The 15,672-nt window shown below is 42.4% G+C and overlaps 1 protein-coding gene across 1 annotated transcript; it reads right to left on the reverse strand.

Moving 5' to 3' along the window:
- Positions 1 to 1,684: 1,684 nt before the first annotated feature.
- On the reverse strand, positions 1,685 to 5,986 carry OTOS (otospiralin). Its single transcript, XM_084639844.1, has 4 exons — positions 5,916 to 5,986; positions 5,423 to 5,519; positions 5,068 to 5,094; positions 1,685 to 2,060 (listed from the first exon to the last, which is right to left on the reverse strand). The coding sequence occupies exons 2-4, from the start codon at positions 5,478 to 5,480 to the stop codon at positions 1,876 to 1,878; spliced, it is 270 nt and encodes an 89-aa protein (XP_084495970.1). The 5' UTR covers positions 5,481 to 5,519; positions 5,916 to 5,986; the 3' UTR covers positions 1,685 to 1,875.
- Positions 5,987 to 15,672: the final 9,686 nt, after the last annotated feature.

Here is a 15,672-nt window from a genome sequence, read left to right on the forward strand (position 1 = left end):
CATGGGGTTTAGTAGGGATACATACACTAATGATTGTGAGACACCAAGATGCTACAGTAATGGATGCTATATAAAGACCTAAAGTAGGTAGGGTAAACCTTATTGTTGAACTACCATAAGTAATTTGCTGTGCTAGGCAGCTTCTGTTTAGGGGAGACTTATACTGTGATATTCTGGTGACAGAGGTTCTGTTTTTCCGTTGCCCTGTAACTTTGTCAAGTCATTTACACCTGTTCAGGATGGTTGTAAAAGGTAACCAAATCAGAATGGTAGCACTTTGTGTCCATTCTGCCCAGGTGTAAATGACTACACAAGGTGCAAAGCATTAGAGAACCAAGCCCTAAACTGTCTTTTGCCTCTAGAAAGGTTATTCTCAGTTTGTAGCTGCTAGAGTGGAGCACTAATGCAAAGATAAGCAGAAGACTGGTTCAACTAGTGGTGAGACTGTCTTCAAAACAGCATTTATGAAAAAAAAACATTAATAGAAAAAGGAAGGGGATAAAGATGAATAAGAAATATAGACAGAAAGCACTCAAAATCCCTTTGGGTTCCAGTCACCTGCAAGGCTGCCTCCCTCTCTAGCTGCCAATATGACATTTGAGATTAATGGAGGCTCTTGAACTAACAGTCCTAGACTGTCCATTCTGCTAAGGCCATTGCTATGCAGTACAAAGTGGCTTTGACTTGGCTCGAGATTCCTTGCAGGGCATTTCCCCTGTGTAGGGGGGCTCTCTGCTTGTGTACAGCAAATGAAGGAAGTGTATCTGTGTAACAAAGTGGGAATAGCCTTGGGCTAGCTCCCACTCTGCACACTTTATAAGCGCTCTTGCAAGGGCCAAATTGGGAGATAATTTATTAGGACTGGGTGATTAACCAGTTAACAGCAATCAACTCATCAGCTGGGGACTGTTAAATAGGAGACAGGAAGGGTGACAGCAGGGCTGAAACTGGATGAAAGACAAAGAAGTCCAGAGAAATGAGATCTCTATCCCCACCCTCTCATGTTGTGCCTAGAGAATACACTGACTTGAGAAAAGCCTTATGGTGATGGGATATGAAGCTACCTAAAATGTCGTCAAAAGTGTATACTGTGAATTTATGTAAGACTATGTGCCAAGTGCTTACAAAGAGAAATCTAGGGTGAGGAAACGCAGCCTGTGATAATCCCTCCCACCTGTGCCAAGTGTTCCCTGCCCAACATTTGGTCCTCTGCTGGTGTAAAGGACTTTATGCCATCAGTAGCAACAGCATAAATTAGAGTGGGATCTCTTTTGTACTAACTTGCACTGAATGAGGGAGCCAAAATCAACTGCAGTGTTGCACTCAGACATGATGGAGAATTGGGACCACAAATTCTCAATTTAAAAGTCAGGGAGCAGGTGGCAAAGCATTGTCAGTGGAGGGCCCTTGGTGTGGAATTCTGTGTCCAAACTGGGTTATCAGAACCCAAATCTACTGGTAAACAATACTAAGGCTAATCTCTTCTCTTGGCTTTTGCAGAAAGTGAGTGATTATGGAATTGGAGGATTCTTATGGTGATTTGGGTCAACAAGTTTTTGACATGTTTTGGTCAAAGTCCAGAGACTACCCAATGGGAACTTTTATACATTTTAAAATACAAACAGCCAAAACCAGGATTGAAATCAATGAATTATTTATTTTTGCACAAAAGAATACACTGTATTGAAAGGAAAAGCCGGACTAATTGTCTGCCATTTTACAAACATGGAAATGCTATACAATATAAGGATCCTCAAATGTTTGAAAACATTGAAACAACATAACAGACTGAATGGGCAATTCTGGCAAGTTTACTGGAAGCAGTAAATTTCTTTAAAGGTCTCAGCACTAACTTTAGCAAAATGAGCAAAATCATTAGTGCTCATGATAGGGAACATCATAACCAAGGTTATTTCCAAAAGGGTATTGAGCAAACAGGGTTCTGGCCATTTCGTTGATTCTGTTGTATGCTCCCAGAGTCCGGAAATACTCCACGTACGACCAAAAATCACTGGACCAGAAAGGCCAGTATGGCAGGGCTGCAGGTTCCTGATACGGGTCTACAATAAAAATTGCAGAATTAGGTTAACATAACATGAAATGTGTTGGTTAGAGCATGACCGGGAGCCTAGACTCCTGGGTTCTAGTGCTAGGCCTCACTATGGAGCAGGTCGCTCACCCTCACTCAGGCCCTGATTCTCTCTAGGGCTATGGCCCTTTATGCCCCCAAGTGGTTCTCTGGCTGGCAGACAGCCAATGTAAAAGCTCTACACTACCAACTCCTTTGCCCCTGGTGCAGGGGGGATGATAGGCAGAGCAGGGAGGGGGCAAAAGAAGGCATGGTCAAAGTACGCTATGATCTGGTATAATGGCCCACAGAGAGCTGTTAGAAGCTGGCACAACTTAGAACTGGGGCTGTTCTACTTTGTGCTATGGGCTGATTGGGGACTAGGCCTAGTCCAAAATTAGGTCAGCCAAAGGTGGCTTTAAGTCACCTTTGCCATCATCCGCCACCACTTTTCGTCTGCCTGGGACAGGAAAGGAATACCATTGTTAAGGTATAATCCTTGTGAACTATTTTACAGGGGTGTTGAGGTGCTTACCCACTTCGTGATTATAAAGTAAAGTACTGCTATTATTAAGCTAGCTAGAAGTACTCCAAATTGAGTAGGGTGTAACTGAAAATGCTGTGCTCAATATTAGGACATTTCATAGAGAAATGAAATCAGTGGGAGCTTTGCATGAAAATTGATGGCATTTTATGGCTTTATACAGCAAGGCCTTCCAAGACCCTCCCACCTTGAATAATTATTCTGCAAATAAATATGGCTTCTCCTATACACACTGCAAACGATTTCAGTGGAATATTTTTCAGTAGTGCCCTGTCCTTCCTGCTTGGATGCCAGCCAAGTTTGATTCTTGCTGTCAGCTAAGAGGATCCCAAACTGGAACCTTTTCCCCCTAAACGATGTGAATAGCAGATAACTCTTCTATACTTTTCCATGATAACATTATTAACATTTATTTGGCTGCAGCTTCCTGCATGGTACAGGCCACATCCTGAGACTTCTCAGACACAGTGGGAGTAGCAGCAGACCCACTCTGAGAGCTGATCGTGCAAGTGGATCCATGCTGGTTGACTCTTGCATCAATAGGGCTCTGCTGGGGAAGCATGGGGGGGAAGGCTTCAAATATCAGGATTGGGGTCTAAGGTGCCTTGCGGAAGTCTGAAGCCTCAGAATTATGTCTCTTCTCTTCCACAGAGATGGAAAAAGAGATCCAAACAGGAAATGTCCAACAGTCGCAGACACTCTGCACTTGGCAGACAGCCAGGTTTTGGCTTTGTTTTTAAAGAGGATGTAAAAAATAATCTGGATTTGAGTTGCCAATTCATTGAGCTCAGGGCCTGATGCTGCCATGTTCTGAGCACCCTTGGGGCTTGATCCAGCAAATCACTTCTGCATATGTGGAACTTAGCTGAAGAAGTACTTACAAATGTAAAGTCACATGTGTGCTTCAGTGCTTTGCTGGATGAAGACCTCTGCTCCCCTAGTGTTTGGGCTATGTCCAAACCCCACTGAAGTCAGTGGTAAGTGTTTCTATTGACTTTGATGAACTTCAGATCAGACCCTTTAGTGGGAACTAGCGGTTCACTGCAGTCCGGGATCAGGCCCTAATTTCATAAGATAGAATAGAATTTGCAGTGCATAGTCACAGATGGTAACAAAACAAAATCAAACGAATTAGCCACTGTTGTCTGTGGAACAGAGTTCACTGCTTGTATTAGCTGATCTCCAGGTTCATGCTGAAGTCTGCTCCTTGGCACAATGTGAAACAAAACCACATCTGCTGATGAGAGCTGTAAAATATTAACCCAACTAGGTTTTTATATGGTAAAATACACACCAAGAAGAGATGTGTGGTTATTTAATTGGGATGTTGCATCAAAAATTATTTCCTGTGTTCAAATAAAATATTGCACACACCTTAAATTTGTTAAAGCACAGGAAAAATTATCAAAAAAAATTGAGTTGTGAGGTGTAATTAAAGCAAGCCAATGAGGCTTGTTGCATGGAGTTAAAAAAAAAGTTTGTTTTCAATTAACATACAGTCAAATTCTTTCCATGCCACCCCCACATTGTCCCCCTAGGTTCATGTTGTGATGGGCACTGCTGTTTCCAGTGGAATGTTACGTTACTGGATATCAGCAGATCCACGACAGTCTTCACTCTCATGCCAACACACATCTCAGTGAACGCGGTGTAGTGTTTGTGTCCATCATTTTTCTAGCAGTGCTTGAAAAATTGTCTTGCATTGCTGCTCTTTACTCTCAATAAGAATTTAAGCAAATATATGGTCAACACAATTTCCCCGTGCTGTTTTCAGAAATAACTAGCTAACATCCAAAGCACCAAAACCTATCAATAAGGCAATTGAAATGTTGTTAGGATGACTTTTTGAAAGCAAAGGCAAACATTGCATACTATGGGCCAGATCCTCAGCTGACGTAAATCTGCATAGCTCCATGGACTATACTGATATTTACCAGCTGAGGATGTGTTCCTATTTTTTTTAAATTGGCTTTCTGGTCATTTGTAGATTGAAAGCTTTTTGTCCTGGAAGTTGGGATTTTTTGCCAATAAGTAGACATGCATCCTGAGGTTCCAGCAAGCCCAATATATTTAAAAGTCTGGTATTTCTTAACTTATGATAGCACTGTTAAACACATAGTTTGGTGATCATCTAAAGACATGCCTTAGCTATCAGTTTTACTGTTTTTATTTTAACTTTGCTAACACATCCTCTCTCTTTGTAATATGCAAAAAAAAAGTTTATATTTTTAATCAATTGCCTAGCAGCACTTCATGTATTTATTTATTTACTTCTTATTTCATACTTTATCAGCAGCAGATGAAACCATTTATATCAGGGCCTGATCCAAAGCCCATTGAGTTAATGGGAGTCTCCCCACTGACTATAATGTATTTTGGATTGGGCCCGCCAGTTACAAGTGGCTCTTCCAATTTTTAGGGGGCGGAGAGGGAGAAAAAGTCTGAAAAGCATTACCGTCTTCATCCTGTACTGGCCGGGCATCTGTAAATAAATAAGAAATAATCAGTAGCAGGTCTCAGAAGGGTTTGCAGTGTACAAAGAGGTGCTGTGTAGCCCAGAAGCTGACCAGCTCTGCAATGCATTGATAGGAGCCTACTGTCAGCTGAACTTCTGTGTTTGAAACAGCTGAATAAAGAATTCCCTGTTTCCAGTCACTCCGTGGTACAATTTGAATACTGTTTGCTAATAATGAAGGCAATTGTGACTGGTGTATGAATAACATTTGATATCAAATGAAAGTCAACAGATCTAGATTAAAATATTTAAGGCAGATGAAAAAAATAAAGGATAAATATAAAAGTTAACTTACCTGTTAATGGATTCATCAGCATGCAGAGGGAAATTAAGCCAATAAAGATAAACCTCATGGTCTCTGCAAATTATTATTCCTGTTTCTGAAATATAATCTATAAAATGAAATAGAGCAGAATATATCTAAATATCTTTTTTTTTCTTCTAAACAAAAAAGGTTGGAATCATCTATTTTTCACTAAAGTAACAATAAGATTTTTATAACATTTCCAGGTGTCTCTAACCCTCCAACTGCTAGAAGCACTTGGCACTAGCCACTGCCAGAGACAGGATATTGGGTCTGAGGGACCATTGTTTTGACCGAGCATGACTGTTCTTATAAAAATTGTTAATTGCAAAAAACTTTCAGTATATTAAAAGAACTGAAGTACTAAGGTTTGATGTTCTTCTGGATTAAAAAAATTAATAAAAGTTCACCCGCATTGACGTGAAATTAAATGTCTTGGAAATATTTTGTTTTGTAGCTACTTTAGTTTCATTTTAGAAATTACCCTTTTCCCCGCCTTTCTCTTAAGTGAGCAGAGGTCTGTAGCTCTGAGTCAGCTGCAAACATCTGAATGGGCTTCTCTTGCTGTAAAATAAACAACCGTTTAGAGAAGGGTGGGGAATAGGGAAAGGAACGTCACTTACTTAATACACCAATCTGATTTTTTTAGCCTAATCTAAAAGTGTGTAGCTGCACACATCTATAATATATTGCAGCGCCATCCATGGTCAGAAATGTCTAGATAAACTGGGAATAAAATTCCTATAGTATAAAACTAGAGAGAAAAAATCCAGCAGCTAATTCAATAATTGCTGCTTACAATATCTCTCTAATTTTTCTCTATAGGAAAAGGTCTTCTCCAAAATAGGTTATTTTGGTTGGCATTTGTTGTAAATTTTGAGGTAACAGTATGTGTGTGTGGGAAAATCTGCTTACAATTATTCAATAGTGCAAGCAAATAAAATCTGTAGTAGTGATTTAAAAATAAATGTAACACTACGGAAATTGTCTGTCACTTTCATAAGAGTAGGTTACTTGCTTAGCTCATGTTATCACTTAAAGAGACAGGTTGACTTCAGTCTTCTGAGTGGGACCCAAAGAAAACCAGGTGTCCAACAATTTGGATGTTGTACTGTTGGTTGTGGTCCCCAAGTAACTGTCCTAAGGGACTGGGTATTATGATCTTCAGACAAGGCTCAGTGGGACCCATTAAAGTGCATTCAGCTATTTACATTTATTTCCCAAAGGAGAGGGGCTGGTTTCCATGGGCAAATGGGTACTGTGGATTCACTTCTATGCAGGCTGCTGAGCAATATGCCCAGGACTTTAAAATCCCTAGGAGAAGGAGACAGGTCATTAGCATTGGTCATTTGATTTGTACGTCACTTTCCCTTTTTTGTATATATAAAACTCATGCTGACAACAGGTGCCTCTGTGGGATAAACGCTAGCAAAAGGAGGGTGGGGAAGGCTACACACTCGATCTTGGGCCTAGTGTGTGTGGGCACAATCAAATGGCTTTGCGGGGGCCCCCGCTTTGCTCAGATGGATCTTGCTACTGGAACTCATCCCCGTCTATGTACAGCATTAAGTTATTCCTGCCGGGAATGATTCTGTGGTCTTTGCAACAGGGTGGCTTGCCCTGTAAGTAAGGGCTGGAGGGCCTGGGCCTAGCCGACATGGATTACTGAAAGAGGCGCATCTGAGAGAATCAGGTAATTTCCCTTCTGAAGAGCAGCTGGAAGCGACAGTGAGGGGGAATTTTCTTTGCAACATCTATCAAGAATCCAAGGAAAAGGTGCAAGACTCTAAGTCATCACCAAGACACAAAGCACAGTGCACGGCGGTCATAGACTGTATCTAGAAGTGAGTCTGCTATGCCACAAAGCCCAAGAAGAAGAAGGGTGCTCCAGAATGACCTCCGGCCATGAGAATGCGCATGGGTGCTGGCTGACCCTGTTACAGCCTTGACTCACAAAGGCACCTCTGAAAGGAAAAATCTCTGTGGCTTTAGAATACACCACGCAGTTCCAAATATTGTGGATCTTGAAAAACAATCCTGAGGTAGCAGGCCCCCAATACACCCTATAAAGACATTCATCCTCTTTTTAGTGGCCCTAAACCCAACAGATCCAGCCCTCAGGTGATCTCTCCTACATAGCAGCATCCTCAGGTGGCTGGGAGCTGCTGGAGTGGCTCCTGTGTCACTCGCTTTCTCCCTGTGGCCAGCATAGAGGACATGACTGAAAAGGGAGTATGGCCAGAGCATTGTGGTTCGTTGTGATCCCTGATTCCCACAATGGCACCTTCAGTGCAACAGTGCCCTTTCTCACTTGGTCAGCTCTGCAGATGTGGGTCCATAAATTCAACACATTCGGTAAACCCACAGATGATAATGCTTTTCCTTTTGCCACCCAGTCAGTGTATTGCACTAGCAGAAGCCACTAGCAGCTCTGACATATACTAATGCACCCTTGGAGTCAATAAGATTTGAAATTTGTAGTTCTAATTAAATAAATAGCATAAATATAGCCCTGTGATGGGATATGTACCCCCACACCAGCATGGAAGGGGTTAAACCCAGGAGGGAGCAGTGGAGGTGAGTCCTCTGAGCAGCCTAGAGTGGCTGAACGGTCTGCAACCTATCAGAGAGGGGTTGCAGGGACCAACCATTTCGGGCTCAGCAGAGCTCATGTGAAAAAAAGGAGCTGAAGGGGCAGAGCCAGGCAGTTGTGGCCTGGGGCTCCAGGGGTAAGGGCTGGCTTCCTAGCTAGTAAAAGAGATGCTAGCACCATGGACAGAGCAGTTGCTGGCAGGGATTAAGGGAACAGAGGCCTTGAAGTAAGGGTGAAGTAGGTGCTGGGCTTGTTGGGAAATGGCCCAGGGAAATGTTCTGAACAGTTAGAAGGGATGGAGCATGAGGCTGCCCCTAGAGGGTGCCTGAGTTGGGACCTGGAGCAGTGTACAGGCTCAGGTCCTCCCCGCTTAGCCACTGAGGGAAGTGACTGGGCAAATGGACTGCAGTGTACTGACCCCCAGAAGTGGGAGAAACAGACAGAGACATGGTTGAAGGACTGAGTCATGAAGAGCGTGTCGCGGTTCCTGGAGAGACTGCCAGTCGAGACAGAGCGATGGGGTACAAACTGTGGATGTGGGGCATTGTCCTTGAGCTAATACCCACAGCAACCAGGAGGAGGAGCCAGTCCAGCGGTGAGTGTTGTGCCTTGTGACAAGCCCAAAATATAACTTTTTATTCCAGAACACAATAAAAGGGTTTAGGTTAGGTGAGGAGATATAATTTGTATGGGATGATGAGAAGGCAGCATAAAGGCATAGCTGAAGTAGCCATATACCTTACCTGTTCCTTTCCAGATTCTCACTTTTGAGTTCGTTTTATTTTTGAGATAGAAGAATGATTATATGAAAATGGTAATACATTGTCTGGGTTGTAGGTAGACACCACAGTTACTGTGGAACTCGTTGCCGCAGGATGTGGTTTGGGTTAAGATATTGGCAAGATTCAAAGAGGGATTGGGCACTTATATTGGTAACAAGAATATCCAGAGTTAAAAGAGTTAATACTAACAAGAATAAGATTGGAAGAGTGACAAAAAAACATTTCAGGTTTTAAACTAATCCCTAACTATTAGGGATTAGGATGAGACCTTCATTGGGGGCAGACTATCCCACATCTGCCTACTGTGGGGTTTCTCGTATCTTCCTCTGAAGCATCTTGTGCCCACCAATGTTGGAGACAGGATAGTGAACTAGATAGACCTGATAATTGTGTTCTAGTTGATACATGCTTTCAATCTTAACTATCTTATAAAGATTTTCTCTTTACTAACAACAAATTGAAAATGCCAATAAATGTTAAGGATTTCCATTTTGTAACACTAAATGGAACCTGGGCAATTATAAACAGATAACTAAAAGGAAATTTAAAATAACTGTATCTGCTGTAGATCAAACTGAACAAGTGCTCTGAGTTGCTATAATTACTGCTTCCTCATTATGTCTGTCTCACACTAAAAATGACATCGGAATACAGAAATACTGAGGAGTTTGATCTGACCTTTTAATTCAGAAGCTTTGGATGGGAGAGGTTGCTTGCTTGCTGGGGTAGAATAAATTGCATTTTTAGCACTGTGTGCCAAACCAAATTCCACATTTTCTGGAATCTGCCCAACACACACACTGTGGACTATCTTGCAGCATTTTTAATATGCTGCATGCATTCTCATGTAGTTGTCCTCCCTTTGTCAGAGTTCATTCATGACAATACTGTGGAAGCAATGATGCACTATGCTCAATACAAATGCTTGTACAGAATCAGATCAATTAGCAGAACTTTTTATTAATGGTCACTGACTTGCATTTTTTCACACTACTGAGCAGTAATTGAAAATTCCAAGTTGCCCACAAATGCAAATTTGTTAAAGCAGCAACTACCCTTTCCTGCAGATACCATAGCATTTAACAGCACAGCATCTGCTGAAAGAGCCCAGTGTTTTTTCTTCTGCTACTTTGGAATAAACAAGTCTTTTATTTTTAAGTTACTTGCAAATATTTGTGCTCCTTTGTCAGGGAAGATCATTAATTCAAAGGGCTTGTATGGTGCAAAGAGCAAGGCTCAGTTCTTCAAAGTCTACATTCCAAAGTTTGCTAAAGAATTTTTGCAGTAACAAAGCTTCTGTGAACTAATGGCCTTTTTACTGCATTATGGAAGGGGCGTGTGCTAAAGAGTATATTCCACTAACCTATCCTAAGAAGGTTGAATCAATAAGTACTTTTTGTAAATATCTCTCTGGGAAGCAAAAGCAGGCATATCAGCCATCTCTGTCAGAGGCCAGAATCAAAGGTAGCATTCACAAGCTCCCCTTGGGAATAGGGGAAATAGTTTGGACTGCATACTTGTTTATGTGACTTGCTCCCTGATGGGGAATAGTTCTGGAACTGGCAGTACCTGGTGCCTGTCCCAAGGTGGTCCCATTTCTAATGGCCAAGCAATCAATTTTGCACAGACTAAGCACTGTGTGATGTTCTTTGGAGCAAACCAGGTCTCTTTCTATTACTGACAAGAAATAAAGGTACATGAATAAAAATGAACATGTGGATGCTTTTGTCTTAACAATAGCACTGTTTGGATGGAATTAGAATCCAAAACACACACAAAAATGGGATGATCCCCTAGGGCAAAGCAATAACCTGGGCAGTCTGTTTCTGAGAGAGAGAATGCTTCTCATTTAATCAATAGAGAAACATTCCCCCTCATAGTCATGTAATATCTGTTTATTGAAAAATAAATTGCATTTGTACTTTTATCATCACATCTAATTTAAAGTTTCTTGTCCTTTTTGACAATCTGGGGAAACTGCTTATTTACAACTTATGAATTCCACTTTGATTTTATGAACTGTCTGCATCTTTATATCTTGTTTCAGAGTAACAGCCGTGTTAGTCTGTATTCGCAAAAAGAAAAGGAGTACTTGTGGCACCTTAGAGACTAACCAATTTATTTGAGCATAAGCTTTCGTGAGCTACAGCTCACTTCATCTGAGCTGTAGCTCACGAAAGCTTAAGCTCAAATAAATTGGTTAGTCTCTAAGGTGCCACAAGTACTCCTTTTCTTTGTATCTTGTGGCTGTCTTCTACTGTGTTCTTACCTCACGGTCCTTGTGCTAAGGGACTGGGGAATGGCACCTAAATGTCTGTCTATGAATAGGTTGGTTGTTAAAGAATATTAGCACCTGAACAGATCTTGATAAGACAGAACAGAGGGATGACTGCATCCTAGATAAACCCAGTTTTCTTCAACTTCTCTGCAGAGGGCTAGGGTTTGAAGGAATAGAATTTCCTCGGGAGAGAGAACAAAGGACATGAGATATTAGTGCCAGCCTTTAAAACCACAAAGGCTGAGCGAGAGAGAAATAAAAATGCACAGGCTTTTTGGGGAAAACAGTTTTGCCAGGTGGACAAACTAGAGAGGGAGGAAGTTGACTGCAGAGGTCCAAGAGTGACTCCGTGATTTGGAGGAGAAACCATGTACAGGAAAGGAAGGAGCTGGGACTTCTTAGACACTGACCCAAATCCCAAACAATGCTCAAGACTGATAAAGAAACTGGAGCAGGGAATGGTGTTTAGTTGCTTCTGACTTTACTTGGATCTGTATTTCTCTTGTGCTTAATAATTGTTTTAAGAAACCCACTGCAAAGCATATGTCTGTTCACGTCAACTATCCCATGTCTCTGAAGAGGTAAACAGTAAACCAGAGAGCCCACAAGGTTGGAGCTCTAGAAATGATTGTGCTGGAGAGTCTGGGTGGAAGGAGGGAGTCTCAGGGCCTAGGCACTTGGATGGAAGGGTCCCAGATCTCAGAACGGAGTGTTAGATGGAGAATATACACGCTGAAAATGTGCCTAGAAAGCCAGAGGCAGTGCCTGCACTTGGCTCAAACTCAGTAAAGTTTGAAAGCACACTGGCCCAGTGCTGGAATCTGGACACAGCAACCTGGTGAGCATCCAACAAGGGAAGCCTGACTAGAACTGTGACACCCTGGGCTTAAATAGCCAAATCATTCTCCACGAGGTTTTTTGCACAGTAAAAACACATAACAAAGCTGCTATATACAGAACTATCACTGAAAGCATGGATATCTGAGTACCTCCACCAGGAATACAGCCCAAATGCTACAGATGTAAAGGATACACAGATGAATAGAGTTGTAACTACACTTACAAGATCTGAATTTGGCCACAAGGAATTATATATACACTTTTTAAAAATTAGCTATTTCCTTTTCAGTAGTTGCACAGCTACATTTTCTTTGCTTTGGGGCTTTTCTTCCCTTTTGTGAAAATGTTGTACCTTTCCAGCTCATTGGAAATTGAGGTGACCTCTTTGTTGCTGGCAAATTGGTTACTGTACTCGAAATTTTCAAGCAATCAGGGCAGAGGAATTTTTACAGCTAGAGTGAATAGATTTGCATACTTAGAGAAATAACTGCATAGCTATTAGAAATGACTGTATTGCAATTATTCAAATTCCTGTACGTTGATTGGCTAATAATGGTCAGGGTGACCCCGTAATTTGTGACAGCTGTGTAATGATCACGAGCAGGACTCAATCAAAGGGCAGGGAAAGATAGAACTGTGTGCTAGTAACTATGCAGTATCCCTGTGCCACTGTGGGGAGAAAAATAGAGGATCTGGTTCTACTTTTAATTACAATGGTTTTACACTACATTACATGGAATTCAGGGGAGTTACTTGAATTTATACCAATTTAAGTGATTAGAGTCAAGCCTGGAATCTCTAGAGTATTACTCTCAGGACAAAATTCGTTCCTGTACAGAGGGCCCACACAGGGCCTATGAATAGGGCTGGTTGAAAAATTTTCTTTGAAGCTGTTTTTTGACAGAAAATTGGGATTTTGAGGTGCAAGTTTGTGGGGGTTGTTTTTTGTTGTTGCTGTTAGATCATAGAATCATAGAATATCAAGGTTGGAAGGGACCTCAGGAGGTCATCTAGTCCAACCCCCTGCTCAAAGCAGGACCAATCCCCAATTTTTGCCCCAAATGGCCCCCTAAAGGATTGAACTCACAACCCTGGGTTTAGCAGGCCAATGCTCAAACCACTGAGCTATCCCTCCCCTGTTGTTTTGTTTTTAAGAAAAAATGCCTGATTTCTGTGGAAAATTTAGACTTTATATAAAAAATAATATCTCAAAACTGAAAACTTTCAACCGAAAAAATAAAAATTTTCATTGGTAAATGTCATTGTGATGCCTTATGGGAGGTGTAGTTTGGGTACCCCATGCCTTTATTCACCCTTTTTGGGCCAGGCTTCCCAGCTAAACTACATCTCCTATGAGCCCCCATGCCAGATCAGTGGTGGATCATGGTGCATCATGGGAAATGCATTCTGGTCCGAGAACCCAGCCCATAGAAGAGAATGAGGCCCCTGAACTACAACACGCATGAAGCACCATGGTGACATTTACCAATTGAAAGATTTCAGTCAAAATTCTTTTGGCTTCAGCTGAAAGTTCTTGGTTTATTTATTTATTTTTGGGGGGTCAGAAGTTGTAATTTTCTGTAGGAAAAAAGTTAGTTTTCTGACCACTTTATCTATGTGTTGAACCAATCTAGAAGAAAGTCCCGCTACCCGCATCTGTCATTGGGGGTTTGTTGTTAGCCCCTTAAAAAAAAAGGTAAACCAAAAAGGATGTGTGGGTATAAACAGCTAAGGTATTTATTAAACCATCAACAGTTCTAAACAAGGTAAACCAGAGGTAAACCAAATGAATAGGAACACAGGTAAAGCAAGGACCCCCACAACAGGTGATATAAAGGTAAGTAAAGGACCGGTAGTATCATGACTGTGACTGAGGATAAATTCCCTCCCTCCCCTAGGACGGGACCTAGGTAAGAGGATGGAGGATCAATGGACCACTACCATGTCTTGCAGCTCTGAGAACCCTTGCGACAACTGGACAGCTCTGGACTCCATCCAGATAGGTGGAACCCCAGGTAAGGAGTGGACCTCAGGATCAGGTGATGACAGCTCTGTCCCAGCGATGACTTGGCTTGAACTCCCCCCTGCAATGTCATGGGTGTGTGTTTGTCCTCACTGAAAGAGTGGCAGCTGGTGACGCACTCTCTGTATGCAAGTGAGAACTACCCTCCCGCAACCAGATGAATGAGCATGGTGTTCAGCGTACTCCTCTGAGGCAATCTAGAGAGCTGAGGTGTCTGCTGTGCTTTCCATCAGTTGCATCAGCAGCACCTCCAGACTCTGTCACTCAGAAGGGCAGCCCCTTCCCTTTGCTGTGCAGGCCCTAATAGGTCCTGCTGTTACTGGGCAGATCACAGGTCACATGATTTGCTTGGTTTCCCACCTTTCGGTAGAAAGGGCTGGAAACTACACCTGAGAGGGGGAAGAAGGGCAGCCAAGATGGATTCCTAGTTGTTGTTTGGACATTCCAAGATGTCGCACCCGTGATGTTAATCACCAAAGTTTTTCCCCTACATATGAAGCATGTAAATCCTACTTAAATGTTTAAGGGTTTAAGCCACCTTTGGCCTCTCCCTGATCCCAGGGCTATGCAGCACCAGTTTGGTCTCCAGGCTGAAGCTAGGGTAGCTTTGTGCTAGCAAGCAGTGAAGCCTAAAAGGCCACCAAGGATTGTATGGCACAGATTTACATGACCACACTACTTTTTTCCCCAGCCATGCCCCTTTCAATGACTATGGGAAATGCTATAGCGGCGCTATGCCACCCCAAGATCCTCTATGGGCTAGGTAAGCTGGTGTTAGGGAAGCTTTGCACCACAGATCAGTGCGAACTTTCCCTCATGTAATGCAGTCCAGGATCTGGCCCAGTATCATCAACCCTTGATTTGCCCACATGGAACAGAAGTGCCAAGGACAGTATTAACCCTGGCATCCAGCCTTCACAAAGGCTGCTTCCATTGTCCACAGGGACTGCAGCTCCCACAGGAAAAGATAGTTTCTGTAACAGCACAGTAAGTTCCTTGCAGCAAAAGCCGAACGAAACCGTATTCATTTGATGTTCAGCCATTTAGTGTCAACCATACCTAGTCTTATAGCTCCATTCTGCCAGTGCACAGAGTACAGCTGGGTCCAGACTTGTCTCCTCATGTCACAATTTGGGAGACCACATATTGGCACTCTGTCTTGAATGTCAATGGGCCATAAAGGTGGGAGATACTAATGGTTCTGTGCTCTGTGCAATCCCCTCTGGCAAAGTCTTTCTAAAGCCAGAGGACAAAGCAGAGTCATCTGCCATGCGGGTGGCCATTTTGGAAATACTCAGAATTGCCAGCATTGCACTTCCCACGTGCAGGTTCTGGGACTGCCAGCCAGCCTCCCAGAAATAGACACAGGTGTCCAAAATTGAAACCTCACTTTTTGGATCTGACCTCTGTTTATCATGGGCCAAACCAAAACTCAAGATCTGAATATCCCATATTTTCAAGAGATTGAAATCCAGACAGTTTTGCAGTTCAGGTTCATCTCTACTTAGAATGGACCATGCATCAAGTGTTGAACTGGTGTTGGATAGCTGTCAGATTCTCATTGTTCACATTTGGACATGGCTTTGAAGCATCGTGCGCGGACAGATTGGTCGATATTTACTAAACTCACATTAGTACCTGGCAACAAATCATAGTTGAGCCTAGCCCAGATGCAGTTAGCTGAGTAGTCGAGCCCTTAGAGATCAGGGCTAAAGCATGGTTTTT

Source organism: Lepidochelys olivacea, assembly GCF_965140295.1.
Source record: "Lepidochelys olivacea isolate rLepOli2 genome assembly, chromosome: 9".
Classification (NCBI taxonomy): Eukaryota; Metazoa; Chordata; order Testudines; family Cheloniidae; genus Lepidochelys; species Lepidochelys olivacea.